The sequence below is a fragment of the Camelina sativa genome, chromosome 10, assembly GCF_030686135.1.
Source record: "Camelina sativa cultivar CO46 ecotype springtype chromosome 10, ASM3068613v1".
NCBI lineage: Eukaryota > Viridiplantae > Streptophyta > Magnoliopsida > Brassicales > Brassicaceae > Camelina > Camelina sativa.
This window is the reverse complement of record NC_141889.1, coordinates 7,806,959-7,827,150: the sequence shown is the minus strand read 5'-3', so window position 1 is coordinate 7,827,150 and position 20,192 is coordinate 7,806,959. Positions and strand designations below refer to the sequence as shown.

The window sequence follows — 20,192 nt, the reverse complement described above, 5'->3', positions numbered from 1 at the left end:
CTTCTAGAAGCAAGTCAAAACAAATTGGTCTAGACAAACTATAAAATCTTGGGTAAAAAAGTTGTGTTGAGTGCTCTGCTCAAGTCCTTTTCAGGACACAATCATTGTGGGTCACTCTTATGCTTCTTTGTTCACATTTAAACTGAATATGATTTTAGCTTTGACAAGTACTCCCACTTTGAATTAAACATGTAGAAAAACCTCTGAAGCATTACTTTAGATGGTAAGAGAAAGACTCGGAACATTTTTATACACAGATGTAAATCCAAATGTAGCTTTGGATTCCACTAGTTAGTATATGATATATTGCATGACACTCACAACAACCGTATGCTCTTTTACCTTTCTCCTTCAGGAACCGGTTAAGTGATCTCTCAACGGAAACACCGGTGTGGTCTCTAAGGATCATCTGGTTGAGCCAGCTTAAGTCCAGCAAAGTCTTTGACAGTGTAACCAATCTTCTCAAACTTCCCTACTTCATTACTCTGTCTGAACTTCAGATACTCCGAACACTTAAACGACTTGTAGCTCCTACAGTTTCCCTCACCCACGATTTCTTGAGGCGCAAGTATCACTTTCTCATCCTCAAAACAGAGGAAAAACGCCAAAGAGACTCTGTTTACTAACTTTCTCAATACAACTCGATGTTCAGACGATCTCAGCCGTCCATTACTCCATGCTTGCATAAGATCTCCGATGTTAACAACAAGAAGATCCTCGCACGGATTTATATCGATCCATTTCCCTTCCTTAGACCTCATCTGAAGTCCACCAACGGAATCTTGGTAGACTATTGTTATACAGCTCATATCCGTGTGCATCCCGAGACCTTCAACGAGCTCTTCTCGCTTCTCTACGTCATGTGGAGGTGTGTAGTTCACTAGACGTAAGTATCCATGACAGTTGCTAAACTCAGTTTGGTATAATCTCTTCCCTGTTTCGTCTCCTAAGGTCATCATCAAGAGAATCTTGATGAGTCTTTTTGACAAGTAGTCTATTTTAGCTCCGTACTCTTCTAGTGTTTCTCTGAACAAAAACAGAGGAGAGGTAACACTGTCAAGCAAATAAAGAGATGTGAAACACAGAATATGAAAAAGAATAAAAACTTTTTTAGTTGTAATGACAACCTTAATTCTGGTGTATGATGATCTTGGAACAAAACATCTTCAGAATCTTTGGCAGAACTGGAGAAATCAGGTCCAGAGACAACAAGGCTTTCGAAATAAGGAGAGGCAATGTACCGAGGAGTATATGGAAAGGGACCAAGCTTGAGCTTTGTTTCAAGAGGAACTTTGAAAACATCTCCGGACAAGGAACATGTTTTGCTGAACTTCTCTTTAGAGATTCCATGATTAGTGACATAAAAGAATCCCCACTCTTTACAAGCCTGAGAGAGAGAAGACAGAACAGAGGACTCAATCGGTTGTGTTAAGTCTAATACAGGAAGCTGCAGAGAGGATTGAATTTCAGACATTATATTATATATTTACTTGTCTTTTAAGGGTTTAGGGGTAAAGAGTAGGGGTAAGCTGTGCTAGGCATAGGGGTATCTATATTTAAGACATGATTAAAAGAAGCTTTTAGGTATATTTTAGACCCAAAAAAACAGTAACAGTAGAACCCACATATTTTTGGTTATCATTATGCCGGTATAATTAGAAAAGGATTGTAAATCATGATGATTTGATTGTGACATTTTACAATTAGACTATAGTTTCATTATTTGCAGCCTCAGAAGTCATAACCATTAATATTGCAAAAAGTTGTGAAGATTCATGAAAACTTGATTATTCATACTAATTATTTAATTAAGCATATATAAGAGTTATCTTCAGATCATAGATTATGTCCCAAGGCATCCTGGAGGAGCTCCATAGTAATCAGGTCTTAAACATAGATAAAATACACAAAAGTAAACTTTTGAAAATATGTAACTGATCCTTTTAATTAATGCAAAGGGATCCTAAGAACATGTTAACTAGAATGTGCATCCTCCTGGTCCTCCATAAAAAATAGCATCAGTCACTTCGCCAAACAGTGGTTGGTCTTTTTTTACTTTGTAACAGTTCGGGGTGCTTGAGAATGTCTTTAGACTATCAAGCGGTGGAGTCTTTACACTACAAAACCATTCATATAGGCTACTTTGGTGTAACTTCTATATTCCGGAAAATGTCCACTTCCCATACTTGGGCTCTTCTCTTTCACTGGACTATATACTTCTCCTCCCCATGACACCAAATTTCCTCCATGGCCTAAACCTGTGTCTGTGAATAATGATTTTGGCCAGTATCCAACATAATCATCGAACACTACCAACCACCAATTTCCTGTAACGTGATCCTACTCAAACAGATAGGTTACTTATTCATTCAATGGCCTAGACAAGCACAATTCACATTCATGAAACTTCTCAGATAAGCAAATTTGTGGAAGGTGATGCTACCTTATATATTTTGATGCCTACTTCATACTGTTTGCCACCGTAAGTAGAAATTGGTTGAAATTGGTAGCCTAGTGCGATATCGGTGTTCACTTGTACAAAAGCCCGAACACAATGTATTGTAGCAACCTGTTTTCCCAAATCCATCTGCCTTGAAATTGTTCTTTTGACCCTGTAGCAATAAAGATACTTGCAAAGCTAAACTGATTAGGTGAAACTTTAGGTTCCCAGATGTTAAGATTTCCCTTTGCTCCATAATGAAGATTTTTGTACTGAACCACAGCGAACTATAATACATGTATAAGATGAAAGAAGTTAATAATGATCATTGTAGATGATAAATTTCTTCTAGGACGTATTAATTAGCGATATCAATACATGAAAACCAGTCAGATCAATGTTCTTGCTCTTTGCATCCAATCTTGAATATTTAAACCCTATGGTTTTTTTTACAGTATCTTTTATGTTAAAGCTATTAAAATCGAATGATTTGTACTTTAGGTGACTCAGGTCTATGTAAAAACATTAACTGAACGAAGTTCTGAATACTGATACTTGATTGATAAAAGCATAATTAATGCTTGGATATATATATATATATATATATTTCAATTTTATAGAATTTCTCATAATAGCATCCTCAGTTCATAGATAATTTCCCTATGCATCCTCCCGGACCTCCATAGTAAGCAGCTCTTATCCAAGGTTCATCATCATCATGAATAAACTTGGATTTATAACAATTTGGATTGCTCTCATGTGCCTCTACAGTGTAGATTTGTGGAATTAAAGCTTTTCCCTTACCATCTAAGATTTGGATATTGTTCACAAAGGCAGCTTTTCCAAAACCTTCTTTAGGAAAATGCCCACTCCCCATACCTGGACTCTTTTCTGTCGTTGGACTGTACACTTGACCTCCCCAAGATCCAAGATATGCTCCTTTAACTAAGCCTGAGCCTATGAACAATGACTTTGGCCAATATCCAACGTTCACACCTCCAAATATAAGCCACCAATCTCCCGTGACACGGTCCTGTTCCCGGGGTTTTATAAGATGAATATCCAAAAGAGACTAATAAGATGAAATCACTAGAGACTCTGGAGGTTTTTACCTGATGCAAGCTTAAGTCCATTTCATATTGTGTACCATTATAAACTGAAACCGGATGAAGAAGGACACCAAGTGGTATCCTCTTGCTGACTTGCACAAATCCAGGACATAGTATGTCGTAGCAGCCTGTCTTATTATATCCATCTGCCTGTTATATTTATCATTAAGACCATGTGAAATTAGAAAAATATAATTAGCGTAAACTTTTAATTCAAGGGGTTACACAGAACTTACAGTCCAGTAGGTGTATAAGTGAATATGATCTTGGTACAACAATGGATTCACCTGTAGCATGTATGTTTCTCGAACCCTTTATTCTCAGATTTTACATTCATATGGTTTGAAAAAGAAACAAAATTAATAACGAAAGAAATAGAAACTAGACTTACCATCCACCCAACTGAAATGCTGGCGAGATGTTCAATGGGACCTTGTCCAATCGCCATGGTTGCAAGACTAACTTGGTCATGTGACACTTGTGGATCCCAGAGGTTAAGGTTTCCTGTAACTCCAGCAACTCTGCTATAATCATACTCGAGTGTTGCAAACTAAAATATCCATACAGAAGAGAAGAAACTAATAAGAAAATGGAAACATAGAAATTAAAATGGTGTTTTATACTGAAAGCTAAGTAATGATTCTTCTCACATGATGTCCAGTCAAATCAATGTCATTCCCCTCTGTTAGGACATGTCTTAGATGTCTAGGGCTGTTGAATCCAATGGATTTCAAACGTTGCGAGTGTATAAGATCTTGGAGTGTAATCTTTTTAACAATTACAGTTCCATGTGGACAACTTATGCCCTTTGGCAGAAGCTTTAAGGGATCAATTTTTTGTGAAGTTTTGTTACTTGAGATCCACTTAGGTACACTTGTTGGCTTTAGCTGCATATAATATGCCAATGCGTTCACAAAGTAATTCTCTATATAGCATTATCTTTATGTATAGAGAATTCATATATGATAAGATTAAGAATCATCAGAACCTGAACAGAGTGGTTTTTCAGAAGAGGATGATCAAATGCTAGTTGCTTTTGAATGTCGATACAATCGAATATTTCACCTTTTTCAGTCTGTTCAAAAAGGATAATTAAAATAGGGTGTCTATAAATTAATGTCTTGATACAATCAGGTCACTTTTGTTCAGCATAAGGGCATGATAAACTGATAAGCATGTATGAAGAAGGAAAGGCTAATTAAAACAACCTTGAAACTCTTGAGGGCAGGTTTGTTGATATCTTTGAGTTGCCTCTCCATTTCTTTCTTCTCTTCTTCCGATGGTATTGTTCTCCATTCATGAGCTGCTGCTTCAGCAACTAAAACAAGTGTTAACAGAATTAGTATTACAATGTTATTAGAGAAATCCATTGTGTAAACAATGGCTGCAAATGGTGATTAACAAATTGAACTAGCTGGTTAGATAATAATGATGGTTGAATAAAAATGAGTTGAACAATCAAAATGAGTTGAATAAACTGAATGAGATGAATAAGATGTAGGTAAATAAATTACTTTGCTAAATGGTGATCATTAAGTTGAATAGCTGGATACAAAAATTTAATATTAATAACATATCTATAATAATATACAAAATATATGTATATATATATATATTAATTGAAATTTATAATTTGGAGTTAAGAATTAAAAAGATTAAAAAATAGGAATATGTATGATTAATTCTTATTTTCTAAACTCATATAATTAAAATAATTAAACAGATACATTTTTTTAACTCATACTATATTTTTTAAGCCAATATATTAATTAAAACCTGTAAAATAAAAAAAAATATATATATATAACAAATTTAAGTTTTCATCTCATTAATTTTGTTGGTTGGAAAAATAAATAAAGATTGAAAAATATTGGTTGGAAAAATATTGAAGTCAAATGGTGACTTTCTGAATGAATAGAATCGAAACATATATTCAACTCATTCATTCAATTTGGTTGAAAATACAAGTGGCCATTACGTTTCCGTGAAATCAAATTAATGAATAGTATTTGATATCTTGGGATTAAGTAGTTAATTAAAGATTACAGAAAATTACAAGGCAAAGATCTTAACACAATTGGTTTTATTTGTATCTATCAATCTAAGATAAGGAAAAGGATGTGAAAATCAAAAAGGTTCAAGTTTTTTTTTTTTTTTTGGTAACAAAAGGTTTATGTGATCGACGATGAAGGTAGGGTAAGTGAGACGTCCCTTTAAAAATAATTAGGTTTTTAGTATTTACGAAATAAAATCGTGTAAATCAACGCAACTAGTAGGCTTCGAACCCTCGGAGGGAGAGAAAATTAAAAACCGAGATACCTAACCATTACACTACTACATATCTCTTAATTTAAAAATAAAATAAAAAAAAAGTTCAAGCTCAGAAGATCTAATACTTTTTTTACATCTCAGACGGTAAAACAAGAGAAAGTTAATGTGAAAAGATCATAAACATATGTCTTTACTACTCATAAACCCATCAACTGGTCTCCTTAAGAAATCTCATGCTTTATAGTTAAATCGTGTCGTGTTCTTGAGACGGTCGAGACATGAGACAAAGAAGCGTTAACAACAAGGTAAAAAGAAACAAGTAATCACGCAATATCAATGTTTCCATTGCATCATTTGGTATCAGAGCGGCACAAATTCTTCAATGCAAGTGAAGAGCATAGCGTGGCTCTGATACCAAACGACGTGATGGAAACCGATCGATGGAACTATTAAAAAATCGTACAAGACCTAATATGTGTATAGCTCTCTATTTATATATAGAGTGGTAAAGGAGATTAAGCAAAACCCTAACCCTAACAAGGGCCGCCTTCGCTAAAAAAAAATAATGCTGAACTTAAACTTAAATTAACAATTAGGAAGTAATAATATTATACCAAAAATCTATAAAGTTCTTAAAAGACAAGTAAATTAAAATGTGCATCCTCCCGGTCCGTCAAATAAAATAGCTCTTGACCAATATTCGCCAACACCTAATATCTTCTTGACGCTACAGTCTGGACTGTTTGTGTATGTCTTTAAAGCTGACGCTATAGGACTCGAAACTACTTTTGTTACATCAGTGATTACTTTCATACCATTCACATAGGCTGCTTTCTTGAAACCCTCTTGTGGGAAATGTCCACTTCCTATGCTTGGGCTCTTATCTTTCACCGAACTATAAACTTCTCCTCCCCAAATCACCGCACTCGATCGCTCCATCAGCTAAACCTTTAGGGTTGAACAATGATCTTGGCCAGTATCCAATTGGCTCGTCAAGTAGCAAAAACCACCGGTCTCCTGTAACATGATCCTAGTTAAATCACAAAAGCAATAGTTGTTAACATAACCTTCGACTTTTCTATATATGTTTGAGGAAAACTATTTTATACACCTGATATAAGCTGATTTTTAAATGATATTGTTGACCATCATAAATTGAAACTGGTTGGGCAAGGGCTCCAATCGCATATTTAGTGCTCACATGTACAAACCCAGGACATAGTGCATTGTAGCAACAAGTCTTATTATTTCCATCCGCCTGTTTGAATCAAAGATTTAAATAGAGAAGCTAGGCTGGTTATTTGCTAAACCTAGTCAAAACTTTAAGATGTTTTGATAAACTTACAGTCCAGTAAGTGAATAAGGAACTTTGGTTCTGATGTAGCCCTGGATACACCTAAACAGAGATTGGTCATCGAACGTTTTGATGCCGAACATTTTGTAAAATAAAAATAAAAAATAGGGTCTGGACTTACAATCCATCCAGCAGAGATGCTTTGTAACCGTTTGTTGCCTGTAATAGTCATAGCCGCGCGCGAGACTAAATTGATCAGGTGAGACGTATGGATTCCATATGTTAATGTTTCCTTGTGCTCCATAATTGTAGTCTTTGTAACTAATTGTGGCAAACTAAAAACGAAAGAGAAAAATAAATAGATAATCAAAAAATTATAAGCATTGTGCACAAGTTAAGATGGGATCTCAATTCAACTACGTACGTGTAACAAAAAAAAAGATTCTTACATGATGACCATTAATAACCAACAAAGAACCTATACATAGCAATGGACAAGTGTCTCTGGCTCTATCTCTATTACCCATGCTAGGATAGTGCGTACCCTACGCCGCGGGATAGTTTTTTTGTATTTTTTTATTTTAATTATTTTTTTAAGATAATTTTTGTATGGTGTTTGTAATTAAAAATTATTATTAAAATAGTTTTTGACAATTTTTATTGGTAATATTTTGTTTTAGGTTTTTGTTATTATTTGTTTCTGGTTATCTTTTATTTTATTATTGTAATGAAATTATAGACTAAAATTAATTATGTTTTTTCCTGTATTATGATGCATTGAAGCACCATAATTAGTGTTAGCTTTCACATCATAGCTCATAAAACCTATGAACTATTATAATCAATCCTAATTTTCCAAATATAGCATAGGAAGAAATTTAAATAGCCCTTCTTTATATAGGTAATGAGCACAAATCAATTTTAAAAAGTAATCATACTTGGAATATACCCTATATGTAAATGCAACAAAAAAAAAAAAAAAAACAACTTGATTAGTTTTATACACATCATACAAAATGGGTATGTGCAGTATTTTTTGTAAGATGTGTTTAGAACTAATCAAATAAACAATATTTTAGTGTTTCAGTCTCTAACACTTAACAAACTAATGTTATTTACGCTAGAATCATGGTCTCTTACGTATTATTCTTTTGAGAGAATCAAGACGATTAGTAGCTCTTATGGAGAGTTTATACGAAATTGTTTTGATTAATATTTTTTGTTAATATTTCATGAAGAAACTGAAACAAGACATATATAAATGAGAAGACACTCGGTCGTACTCACCTCTATTGCTTTCTCACTAAATCTGGGTTCGAACTCAGTCTTTCTCGAAGACAAACGTATAATTTATAATGTTGTAAAAAAAAATATTACTTTATAAAATGATGAATATATTGTACAGTGATTGTATTTGTTTTTTTCTTATGTTTTTAGTGTACGTGTATAACTTTTTACAGATAATTATTTTTTTTTACAAATAATTAATTTGTCTTATATTGTAATATATATATATATATATGTGTATATTTTGATCCACTATCACACTTAATAAAAACTTTTATATGTACTTGGAATATAAAAATTTAAGATGATTTAAGATTTCTAATTTTTATTTTCTCCCATTTTAGTAGTTTTATTTTACTATTTTATTACAAATGCATGCATTAATAAATACATGTTACATATATTAGTTTTACACAGTAAATATAATGTAAAGTCCCTACATGTTTACATTTATGAATAATAGTTACGTAAAGTCTGCATATATTTTGTATGCACTTGTGTAGATAATATTTCACGTAATGTTTTCAAACTCTTAACGTCGTCATACCACTTAAATGGTTTGTTGTATTTGTCTAAAAATTATATGCAGCTTCTAAAGCAAAGCATTGCAAAATCTTCTAGGCCGGAAAGTCATATAAATGCCCTTGAATAAACTTTATTATGAGAAGAGAACATTGTGCTTTTTCCATTCCCAAAACTCATGTTGACATGGCAAAGCCAAAATCATTTTTAAGAAAATTAAATTAAAATTAAAGACTAAAACTTTAGCTGCAGAAATTAAGAACAAATAATAAAAAAACAGTTCCAATTTTTTGAATGACCAACTAAATCCACAACAGTGGTCTAACACAATATTATGCAAGTTAAGCAATAATTAGGAACAAAACTAATACCAAACAAAACAGGAACAATAGTCTGACTATGATCAGTACACTAAGATTATGATATTTGCTTTAATAGGTTATATAAACATCATCAAAAGACAAAGACTAATATCTGGCATGCCTTCAATCTTATCTCTCAATGACAAATCCAGATCATTCTTCCATCATCAAACTCTTCTTTTGAAAGCCCTCTGACCTGAAAATAATCAAATATATAATTTCTTATCATGAGATGTAAGAAAAGCAATCAACAATACGGAAGAAAAAAATCATCAGGTTTTTAAAATATAGCCTTTTGATCTAAAATTAGGTCATGAAAAAAAAAACCTATTTGAGAGCAATCTTTTGAAGTTTTGGAATTTCTTCAAGTAATTAAGATTTGGTTCTTAAAATCTCTGCATTCATCGCCGCAATTGTCGCATCCTCTGTTTTTTTAATGTTCCTCACAATCTTCCATTTACAAAAGAAAAAACAAATTCACAAAAACAAAAAAAAATCGGATAAATGAAACTGAAGAACAATCGTAAGAAATCGTCTTCTTGCCTTATTGGTTGCCATGGTGTTATCCATGGAATTTAATAGGAGTTACAATTCATCAAAGCACATTTGAAGCAGTCTTTTCATAACCTTGATAGTGTTATCATAACTGCAAGAAAACAAAACATCCGTAGTGGATTAGAAAAAGATGAAAACTAAAAAAATGAAGCTTTCTTCTTTTGTGTCGGATACTGCAGAAGCTTGAACTATATGTTTCACTGTGAGGGTTTTTGGGGACCAAACACGACGCTCGACGGAGTTGTTGCCGCTTATGTTCGATGGCGCGTCCTTATTTTTTAGAACTTAGGTCAAATGTCCTCATTCCTGGCTCATGGTATTTCTCTACATATTCACATATTTATAATTTTATACAACTACATGAAACACACCAAACCAAATCGATCTACGTGAAAAGTTCAAATTTAGTATTTTATTTATCCTTCATTGGCCAACTAACTTGGACTATTTAGATTCAAACTTGGTTTGCTAAATATAATTTTGACTTGACCGATTAACTCTTATAGATTTTGTAACATTTTATTTCTTATAGTTTTTAATAGAATATCAATTAAAACAAAAGAGTAAAGTGATGTGTTAATTGATGTGTCATCTCCCGAATGCTTCACAATGCTGATGTGTCACGCTCTGGAGAGAAACATTCAAGTTTTATTATATTGATGTGGATGCTAAAGTGAGATCTTTTTAAAGAAACTTTTTGTATTTCGTTAATAAAGGGTAATCCATCATATCTAATTGCATAAGAAAACAAAATAAAAGAATTGCATGCTCAGTGGGTCAAAGCCTAATATAAAAAAAAACAAAACAGTAGTAGTAGTAGTGATCACAAAAAACTGAAATGAACCATGAATTAATTTTATAAACCGTAGTAATAACAGGATACAGTAAACTGTCGTATCTAGTCTACAGAGATGTTTAGAAAGAACCATCTTTCACATTCACTTTCATTATGCTGATTCAAGTATCTCAAACGAAAGAGTTATAAGAAACAAAGAGTCAAAGAAAGCCTTCACACCATAATGAACAAAAAAAAAAGCAATTTTAATGAAGCATTGGTAGATAAAGCATCAACATTCTCGATATGAGGTGTATCCTGCCCACTATAATATCCTTGACATAATTGATAGAAACATTATTGTTGGAATTGTCCACATCATTTAAGCTGTAACATATTTTGTATATAGCAGTTGCTTAATTTTATGTCCATCTTCTTCTATACATCGTTTCGTTCCTAGTTGTCCAGTCCATTTCAACTACCTACTCCTAATTCTTATTTTCTAATCATATCAACCTTAATTATTAAGCTCAAATGACTAACTAATTAATAAATAACCGTTAAGAACAATTAAACAATTTTAAAGTCCCACATGAAAAATCTAGGTTTATCAACAAAAAAAGTGCATGATGATTAGCTCAACCGACTATAAAAAATTTGCAAACTATCTAAACAAAATTGAGAGTGACTCTTATGAACATTTGCAATTAACATGGTGTATTTCATATAGGTGAGGGTATTTAGACCAAATTCACTACTTTATTTGTATAATTAATTATCTAAACAATTCAGATTAATTTAGAAATTTGCATAAATAGATATAATATTTTCGAAATTAGCAAATAAAAATAAATAAATGTAAATTCGAAACTAAAAACTATTTTCTCCAAAAAAAAACTATAAAAGCCACACACCGGTCACCAAATTTACAAATTGAAAGAAAAAAAAAAAGTAAAGTTGGAGATAGAGAGTGAGAGAGAAACATGGAAGGCAAAGAAGAAGACGTGAATGTCGGAGCCAACAAGTTCCCGGAGAAGCAACCGATCGGCACGGCGGCGCAGACGGAGAGCAAGGACTACAAAGAACCACCTCCGGCGCCGTTATTCGAACCCGGCGAGCTCAAATCGTGGTCTTTCTACAGAGCCGGCATAGCTGAGTTCATAGCCACTTTTCTTTTCCTCTACGTCACCGTTTTGACAGTGATGGGCGTCAAGAGAGCTCCCAATATGTGTGCCTCTGTGGGAATCCAAGGCATCGCTTGGGCTTTTGGTGGCATGATCTTTGCTCTCGTTTACTGTACTGCTGGAATCTCAGGTTCGAGATCTGTTCTTGTTCTAAGTTTTGTTTAAAGTTTTCGAATTTAGATTGAAGGAATCTGGAATTAGGGCTAATTGTTGTGAGAAATTTGATAATTTCTTGGTTATGTAGAAGAAAGTTTGAAACTTTGAGTCATTTCCACAGTAAAGATTGAAACTTTGAGTCATTTCACCCTTAAAGTTTGAAACTTTTGAGTAATTTCAGTTTTGGATTCTTGTGTGGCAAGAACATCATCTGATTCTGACTTGTGAGTGGTGAAATTGGTTTTGTGATGTGAACAGGAGGACATATTAATCCGGCGGTGACTTTTGGTTTGTTCTTGGCGAGGAAGCTATCTTTGACAAGAGCTCTGTACTACATAGTAATGCAGTGCCTTGGAGCTATATGTGGTGCTGGTGTGGTTAAAGGGTTTCAATCAGGGCCGTACCAGGCTAATGGCGGTGGAGCTAATGTGGTGGCTCATGGTTACACAAAGGGTTCAGGTCTTGGTGCAGAGATTGTTGGAACTTTTGTTCTGGTTTATACTGTTTTCTCAGCTACTGATGCTAAGAGAAGTGCCAGAGACTCTCATGTCCCTGTATGTTGCTAATTCTCTTATCCTTATTGGGTTGAGTTCGTAATTTGCGCATAGACCTTATGTGTTTTTCGGATTTCGAACATTTTGCAGATTTTGGCTCCGCTGCCAATTGGTTTTGCTGTCTTCTTGGTGCATTTGGCTACCATCCCAATCACTGGAACTGGCATTAACCCGGCCAGGAGTCTTGGAGCTGCCATCATTTACAACAAGGATCATGCTTGGGATGATCATGTAAGTTCCTCTTTTCTCACATCAACGGTTGTGTTAACTGATAAGTATGAATACACATCAAGTGTTTGGATGGGGGAAACCGTTTACCTAAGTTGCTATTTAGATCGAAACTGAAATTTCCGCTCTTTGATCTGTTGTTTATTCTGGTTTGTATGTCTGCAGTGGATCTTCTGGGTTGGTCCATTCATTGGTGCTGCTCTTGCTGCTCTGTACCACCAGATAGTCATCAGAGCTATTCCTTTCAAGTCCAAGGCATAAAGCTTCCCGCATAATCTCTGTTCATAATCACTCTTAAGAATATATCAATTTTTCATTCTATGTGAATTCCTCATGTTTTTTTTTATGTCTCGCGTATGTGATTCTATCACCGGAGTTTGATGTTGTAACATTGTATGTATAAATTATTATCTATCTTGTTACATTGTATTGTATGTGTAAATAATTATGTCAATGGAATTTTATCTTGATAGCCTACTTATAGTACTAATCTCAGAATCGTTTGTATATATATATATCACTGGGACATAATATATTGAACTGGACACAGCGAGTAACTAATACTGTCAATGTCAATAATAAATTGTTTCCTATATCAGACATGAGAACCACAACTGTAGAGTGTGTTCTTTCTCACGCCATTATCTAGTAGTGATTGCATGTTAGGTTCTGTTCCACATGGTAGGGTTGTTCCAGTAACAGAATCAAAGAACCAAGTCTAGTAGACTAGAACAAACTGTGCTGTAGAGTAAAGACAGTAATGGGCCTACAAAGTGTGAGAGTTCACAGTTCAGTTGTTTATTGCTTTTATTGGAGAACCTTACACTTTCTAGTATAACCCTTGAAATCAAGAAAAATTAACAAAAGTGATCTAGTGGATCAAGAAAAACAAAAGGTCGATTGTGACAAGAAAAACAAAAGTTGATTAGCAATATCTTGCAATACAAAAAGAAAACTCTGAAACCAATCAATGTTAAAGATGACGATGTTGTAGTTGATCAAAATATATAATAAGTGGTTAAGAGTTTTATCTTAATCGTTCAAAGTTTCTTAATTATTGTGGCCACATATATGAAGCCTAAGATTAATCCAAGAACAAAAAGTAATGTAAAAGGTTGGACAGGGAAAAGTTACTTAATGGTTAAGAAGTTTTGGTTTATGATCATCCCACTTTCTGAAGTATGGACTCGTCTTTATCGATATCAGTACCAAATGAAAGAGGTTTCTTAATCGCCAAGTTCCAACCAAAAACATAAAGCCCACATTTTACGAAAAAGACTCTCAACCAACATTTTGTATTGATATGATACAAAGTTTCAAAAATCCAAAACGATGAAATAAATAAATAAATAGTATTAAAATTTAAAAGAAAAAGGCGATCCACTCAACAAAATTCAAAATTGATGAAACTAAAGCAAGTGAAGACGCATACATTATCACATAAAAAGTAGCAAGCACACCAAGAAATTAGATAAAAAGATAAGAGAATTATTTCATTTCTTTTTCTTTTGTTTTCTCTAAGATTTGAATTGCAATCAAACGTGTGAATGTATATCAACAACACTGTTTTTAATGTATAATATTCTCAAGTATACTATAAAGTAGCTGAATCATATGTCATTAAGATACATATAGAGAGAGACAAGCCAGCAAGAACATTTAGTACACACACACACAAAAGATTCAAAGAATCATTTAGTAACAAAAAAAAAGAGTGATAAGAAAAATGACCAGAATGAGTAATACAGTGTTAGGGTTCTTAAACATCCTAACACTAATTTCCTCCATAGTTCTATTAGGATCAGCTCTATGGATGGGTAGGAGCAAGACAACATGCGAGCATTTTCTTCAGAAGCCACTTTTGATCTTAGGCCTAGCTATCTTGGTCTTATCAATAGCTGGTCTAGTCGGTGCATGTTGTGACGTGGCTTGGGTCTTGTGGGTGTACCTCTTCTTCATGGTCTTCATCATAGTCGCGCTCATGGGTTTGACCCTGTTTGGATTCATAGTGACTAGCCATGGTGGTGGTGTGGGTGTGGATGGTAGGATTTATAAAGAGTTTAAGCTTGAATCATATCACCCTTGGCTTAAGACAAGAGTGATAGATACTAATTATTGGGTTACTATAAAGACTTGTCTCTTAGGCTCAGTCACTTGTACCAAGCTCGCTCTTTGGACTCCTCTTGATTATCTCCAAAAGGACTTATCTCCTCTTCAGGTACTTGTTATAATAGTATCAAAGTTCTACTCTATTTTATTCTAGAGTAGCCTAAAACTTAGTTAGTGCTAATACATATTAGTTAAGAGTTATTGAAATATTCTAATATTTGGAAACAGTCTGGATGCTGCAAACCACCGACGTCGTGCGTTTACAACACGGACACGCCGATACAACAAGACCCTGATTGTTACCGGTGGAACAACGCTGCGACGGTGCTCTGTTATGACTGTGACTCGTGCAGAGCTGGCGTGTTAGAGACCGTACGACGAGATTGGCACAAACTCTCACTAGTGAACGTCATTGTTGTTGTTTTTCTCATCGCTGTTTACTGCATTGGCTGCTGCGCGTTCAAAAACGCCAGGCGCCCTCAACATTACGGCTTCCCTTACGGACGTTACGGCATGTCCAAATCTCGACCCGGATGGGAACAGTCTTGGTGAGATTTTTATATTAGTGAATTTTTTATAAGTGTATATATATATGATTGTTGGTTTTTCATTTTTAATGCTATTTTTTTTTTTCATTTTTTTTTGGGAAATGTAGGTCGAGATGGTGGCATGGAAGAGACAGGTATTAGTGAAAAATATTTATGTAATGGTTTACGAATTTTGCGGTTTAGGCGTTTAGCTCTTGGCCTCTAATTAATCTATAAATATTATTTTGTATAGAGCCTAAAGTTTTGATAATGAAATTGCGATCTTCTTTTGGTTGTTGTTGAAAGAGAGTCAGATTTGAGGAAACTGAAATCAAGATTTAAATCTTTTATTTGATCTAGCATTTTAGGTTCTATTTGGGATCGAGTATAGGACATAAAAATATCTCTTCGGCTCAGATATTTATAGTCATAGAGGAGGCCCATTAAAGCATGTAACTAGACTAGGGTAAAAGATCTCCCACATAAAAGGCATTATTAATGTTGAGGTGCAGGGCAGCTGCTTAGTGTAGTGGTTGAGGATTTTGTCTACAGATACCGAGTTCGATCCATGATAAGGCACTAATATGTTTTTCATTTGAATTAATGTTTTGGTTATATGGACTTCATTTTTCCTTTTGCTTTAGGCAACAAAACATCACGGGAACGTACACGAATTTGCGTTAGGCGGAATGAAAATGGTGGACATAAAATTAACTTTGTCACATGCTTCGTCATACATCCTGCCCATCCCTTGTGGGAGTTCCTTTTTTATTACATTTCAAACCCTATAACATATACTATGAACACTGAACACGCAAGAAATTTGTGCAATATGTTTGCAGGAACAACAAACAAATTTATTATAATGTAGTAACTAATATAACTGAAATAAGTTTATGACACACTAACGGCAAAATCTTAGATTGACGTTTGAAGAATGGGTAGTGAAATATTTTATAGTCATTTCTACGGCACGGCATCTCCATATATTGTCGCAGTCAATCAATATTCTCATGCGAAAAATGACAGTTTGTGTTTTCACACTTTTAGAATTTAGATAAGAATCACAAGATTGCTTTTTTTTTTTTTCTAGATCAATCTTTTTTTCACAAGATAACATTTGTTCACCTCCATATTTATGGCTTGATACATATATACAAATATAGGTTTTACATATATATTGTTTACATATTTTTGTTACAAAAGAAGAAAAAAAGAGAAAGACATTTAATACGATATCGTTTTGTTGTGCTAAACAAGCCAGAAAAGCCTTATTTAAGAAAGTTATTAAAACTCCTTACATTAAATAACAATTTCTAAACCTTCAGAGAAAGAAGAGAAAAAAATTGGTATGGTGGTTAGGAAAAATGATACGATTTGATATGTCAATAACTACAACTTGTTATATGATGAAACCGTAATATTGATTGTGATTCCGTAATCATCGAAACTTAATTATTGTTAGAGTTAACATCTTAACAGTGCAGCCAAATTACCCTAAAATTACGTGAAACGTATAAATACCCCCATGAACCACATTTCAAGCCAAATCTAGATACACTAAAAAGCCATTTCAAAAGAGAAACAATTAATAATGGGCAAGCTCTTGGTGATAATGTTAGTTGGGATGTTCTTGGCTTTCGAAAGCTTGGAATTATCACTTGACTATGGAGATGCACTAAACAAGTCTATCTTGTTCTTTGAAGGCCAACGATCCGGTAAACTCCCGACTAACCAACGGGCTACTTGGCGAGGCGATTCTGCCCTCTCCGACGGTTCATCAGCTAATGTAAACCGGCTCTAACCATAAACATCTCTATTTGTATATATGTCTTCAGAAATATATTGAACCTTATAGATTGTCAAAAAAAATATATTGAACCTTATTATACATCAATAATTTTGCATTAATAATGCTATCTCTTAAAAAAATTTCGTGTGTTTTTATAATTTCCAGGTGAATCTGATTGGAGGATATTACGATGCTGGTGACAATGTAAAATTTGTGTGGCCAATGTCATTTACCACAACCTTGTTGAGTTGGGCTGCTATTGAATACCAAAATGAGATTTCTTCCGTTAACCAGCTCGATTATCTCCGGTCTGCTATCCAATGGGGAACCGATTTTATCCTCCGCGCTCACACGTCGCCCACCATGCTATATACACAGGTAAACTCCAAGGTTTACACATTATTAACTAAGCCGACATGTTACACATTATAGAGAAATCCAAATTATATTTCATTTCATGCTACATGTCTTATCATATATACTACATACATATATAGCTCTCTATTATCCAACAAATTCACGATCAAAACTCGAATAACATTTTTGGTTTTGTTTTATAATTGATATAATGAAAAGGTAGGAGATGGGAATTCAGATCATAGTTGTTGGGAGAGGCCAGAAGATATGGACACACCAAGAACTCTCTACAGTATCTCTTCCTCTTCCCCGGGTTCCGAAGCTGCCGGTGAAGCCGCAGCCGCTCTTGCTGCAGCCTCAATTGTTTTCAAATCGGTCGATTCTACTTATTCATCCACGCTACTAGACCATGCGAAAACCGTAAGTAATGCACATTAAGACTCCCTAAAAATAGCTTATACACATGATCATTACATTCAATCATGATTTATACTTCTTTTTTGTTTCTTTTTTTGCAGCTGTTTGAATTTGCTGACAAGTACAGAGGTTCTTACCAAGCATCTTGCCCCTTTTACTGCTCATACTCAGGCTACCAGGTAATGAAACCTACCGAATTAAACCGGTACACATAGATAAACTATTGATATTTTCATATATATATTTTACTAAACAAGACTGTTTCAAAATATTTTGGGGTAAAAAAAAGGATGAATTATTATGGGCTGCGGCATGGCTATACAAAGCAACAGGAGAGCAGAGTTACAAAAATTATGTTATAAGCAACAAAGATTGGAGCCAAGCCGTCAATGAATTCAGCTGGGACAACAAATTCGCCGGCGCTCAGGCTTTACTCGCTTCGGTTAGTCTATTGTAATTATTATATAACTGACTTTGCTAAATTCTATAACACTAACGAAGTTGATCTCTAAATTTTCTTGTTGTTTCTTTGTTTTAAGGAGTTTTACAACGGGGCAAATGACTTGGCTAAATTTAAGACCGATGTTGAATCATTCGTCTGCGCATTGATGCCCGGAAGTAGCTCTCAACAAATTAAACCAACTCCTGGTGATTTTCACTAGTTAGCTAAATAACCGGTTAATTGTTTTTTTTTTCAGAGTTTTTTTTCATGTTGGCTTTCATGGTTACATATTTTTGCACTTTTGGTATATTCAGGTGGCATTTTGTATATTAGAGACAGTAGCAACTTACAATATGTTACAACAGCTACAACGGTTTTGTTCCACTACGCAAAAACTCTAACACAAGCAGGTGTTAGTTCAATTCAGTGTGGTTCCACCCAGTTCACCGCATCTCAAATTCAAAATTTCGCCAAATCACAGGTAAAATAGATTAACCCCCACCTAGTCCGGTTCTCTAAACCATTTCCGTTTTCTTAATAACCAACCGGTTTAATATTCAGGTGGATTATATCCTTGGAAACAATCCAATTTCAATGTCTTACATGGTCGGGTTTGGGACAAAGTATCCTACACAACCTCATCATAGAGGCTCATCATTACCGTCAATCCAATCTAAACAGGAGAAAATCGACTGCAATGGAGGGTTTTCATACTACAATTCTGATACACCAAACCCGAATGAGCATACCGGCGCGATTGTGGGCGGTCCGAATTCATCCGACCAGTATAGCGACAAAAGATCAGATTACTCTCACGCAGAACCAACAACTTACATCAATGCCGCCTTTATTGGCCCCGTCGCTGCTCTGATCAGTTCTTCCGGTTAAACTCACGTTTAAACTTGGTCGTGGGGAAACAAAACATCAGCGAAGAAGACTCAAACTTGAAGAATTAATCAGGGGATGTGTCATTTGCTCTAAACATATATAGATATATTTATACACACTTACATATCATTATATTTTATAAGGTCAATTTTTTATAAATACCTCTAAAATGGTATTTTTTTATTTTTAGTTTATTTCCAAAAATAATACTAAAATGTATTTTTCCCAAATATAACACAAAATTAAACTAACTTTTTATATTAAAAACTAGACTATGATCCGCGGTACACCGCGGGGCAATTTTTTTTATGTTTTTTATTTTTTTTATTTACATACTATTTTAATACTAATTTTGATAATATATATATACTATTTTGTTAATTTTAGTGATTTAGTATATAATTCATGGTATACCGCACAACAATTATTTTTTGATACAATCTTAACTAAATTGGTTTGATTCGACATATTTTATTTTGGTGTTGTTAAAATAGTAAAATAAGGATTTAACCTGTATCGAGTATCATATTAATGATATTTTATTTTTTTAATATTATCAATTCAATATATAACATGTCATGTAATATAACTCGTTTGTGTTATTTTGAAAATTCAATATGTTTAAATATTCATAATTTTATACCTTTATTAAGTTTAGATATATCAGTTATAAATTATAAACTTCTTAATTCTATAATTTACTATACACAATAAATTTACTATATACGTATGTTGAAACACACTTTTCATATTAATTGAGTAATATATGTTCGTTTTAAAAAATTCAAATCACAACATATACAGGAAAAATACACATTTTATTAAGTTTATGTATTATATGATGATTCACTACATTTAAAATTTAAAATCAAAAAAGATGATAGGAGAATAATTTTTTTAATATGGAATAAATCTTCTAAATA

At 33.8% G+C, this 20,192-nt stretch overlaps 5 protein-coding genes and 2 pseudogenes across 8 annotated transcripts; 3 read left to right on the top strand and 4 right to left on the bottom strand.

The window, feature by feature from the left end:
- Positions 1-192: 192 nt before the first annotated feature.
- Positions 193-1,531, bottom strand: LOC104717974 (gibberellin 20-oxidase-like protein). Its single transcript, XM_010435613.3, has 2 exons — positions 1,128-1,531; positions 193-1,026 (listed from the first exon to the last, which is right to left on the bottom strand). The coding sequence occupies exons 1-2, from the start codon at positions 1,472-1,474 to the stop codon at positions 399-401; spliced, it is 975 nt and encodes a 324-aa protein (XP_010433915.2). The 5' UTR covers positions 1,475-1,531; the 3' UTR covers positions 193-398.
- A 447-nt stretch (positions 1,532-1,978) lies between these two features.
- Positions 1,979-2,962, bottom strand: LOC104720165 (protein neprosin-like; annotated as a pseudogene).
- Positions 2,963-3,005: 43 nt separating this feature from the next.
- Positions 3,006-4,999, bottom strand: LOC104720164 (protein neprosin-like). 2 transcript variants are annotated; one of them, XM_087470066.1, is made up of 8 exons: positions 4,758-4,999; positions 4,538-4,624; positions 4,200-4,436; positions 3,941-4,099; positions 3,786-3,836; positions 3,553-3,699; positions 3,320-3,473; positions 3,006-3,205 (listed from the first exon to the last, which is right to left on the bottom strand). In XM_087470066.1, the coding sequence occupies exons 1-8, from the start codon at positions 4,917-4,919 to the stop codon at positions 3,081-3,083; spliced, it is 1,122 nt and encodes a 373-aa protein (XP_087326192.1). In that variant the 5' UTR covers positions 4,920-4,999; the 3' UTR covers positions 3,006-3,080. The 2 variants fall into 2 exon arrangements, with proteins under 2 accessions (XP_087326192.1, XP_019086520.2); XM_019230975.2 differs by having other exon boundaries at positions 3,006-3,473.
- A 1,469-nt stretch (positions 5,000-6,468) lies between these two features.
- On the bottom strand, positions 6,469-7,641 carry LOC109125140 (protein neprosin-like; annotated as a pseudogene).
- A 3,721-nt stretch (positions 7,642-11,362) lies between these two features.
- LOC104717971 (putative aquaporin PIP1-5) lies at positions 11,363-13,214 on the top strand. Its single transcript, XM_010435612.3, has 4 exons — positions 11,363-11,929; positions 12,214-12,509; positions 12,600-12,740; positions 12,903-13,214. Exons 1-4 carry the CDS (start codon positions 11,599-11,601, stop codon positions 12,996-12,998), a joined length of 864 nt encoding a protein of 287 aa, XP_010433914.2. The 5' UTR covers positions 11,363-11,598; the 3' UTR covers positions 12,999-13,214.
- Positions 13,215-14,198: 984 nt separating this feature from the next.
- Positions 14,199-16,289, top strand: LOC104717969 (tetraspanin-5). 2 transcript variants are annotated; one of them, XM_010435609.3, is made up of 4 exons: positions 14,207-14,955; positions 15,075-15,394; positions 15,502-15,528; positions 16,018-16,289. In XM_010435609.3, exons 1-4 carry the CDS (start codon positions 14,464-14,466, stop codon positions 16,055-16,057), a joined length of 879 nt encoding a protein of 292 aa, XP_010433911.1. In that variant the 5' UTR covers positions 14,207-14,463; the 3' UTR covers positions 16,058-16,289. The 2 variants fall into 2 exon arrangements, with proteins under 2 accessions (XP_010433912.1, XP_010433911.1); XM_010435610.3 differs by lacking the exon at positions 16,018-16,289 and having other exon boundaries at positions 14,199-14,955; positions 15,502-15,686.
- Positions 15,510-19,536, top strand: LOC104717970 (endoglucanase 20-like). Of its 2 annotated transcripts, XM_087470699.1 has the most exons (9): positions 15,510-15,528; positions 17,080-17,162; positions 17,331-17,543; positions 17,742-17,942; positions 18,041-18,118; positions 18,229-18,381; positions 18,479-18,587; positions 18,696-18,862; positions 18,943-19,536. In XM_087470699.1, the coding sequence occupies exons 1-9, from the start codon at positions 15,516-15,518 to the stop codon at positions 19,267-19,269; spliced, it is 1,344 nt and encodes a 447-aa protein (XP_087326825.1). In that variant the 5' UTR covers positions 15,510-15,515; the 3' UTR covers positions 19,270-19,536. The 2 variants fall into 2 exon arrangements, with proteins under 2 accessions (XP_087326825.1, XP_010433913.2); XM_010435611.2 differs by lacking the exon at positions 15,510-15,528 and having other exon boundaries at positions 16,846-17,162.
- Positions 19,537-20,192: the final 656 nt, after the last annotated feature.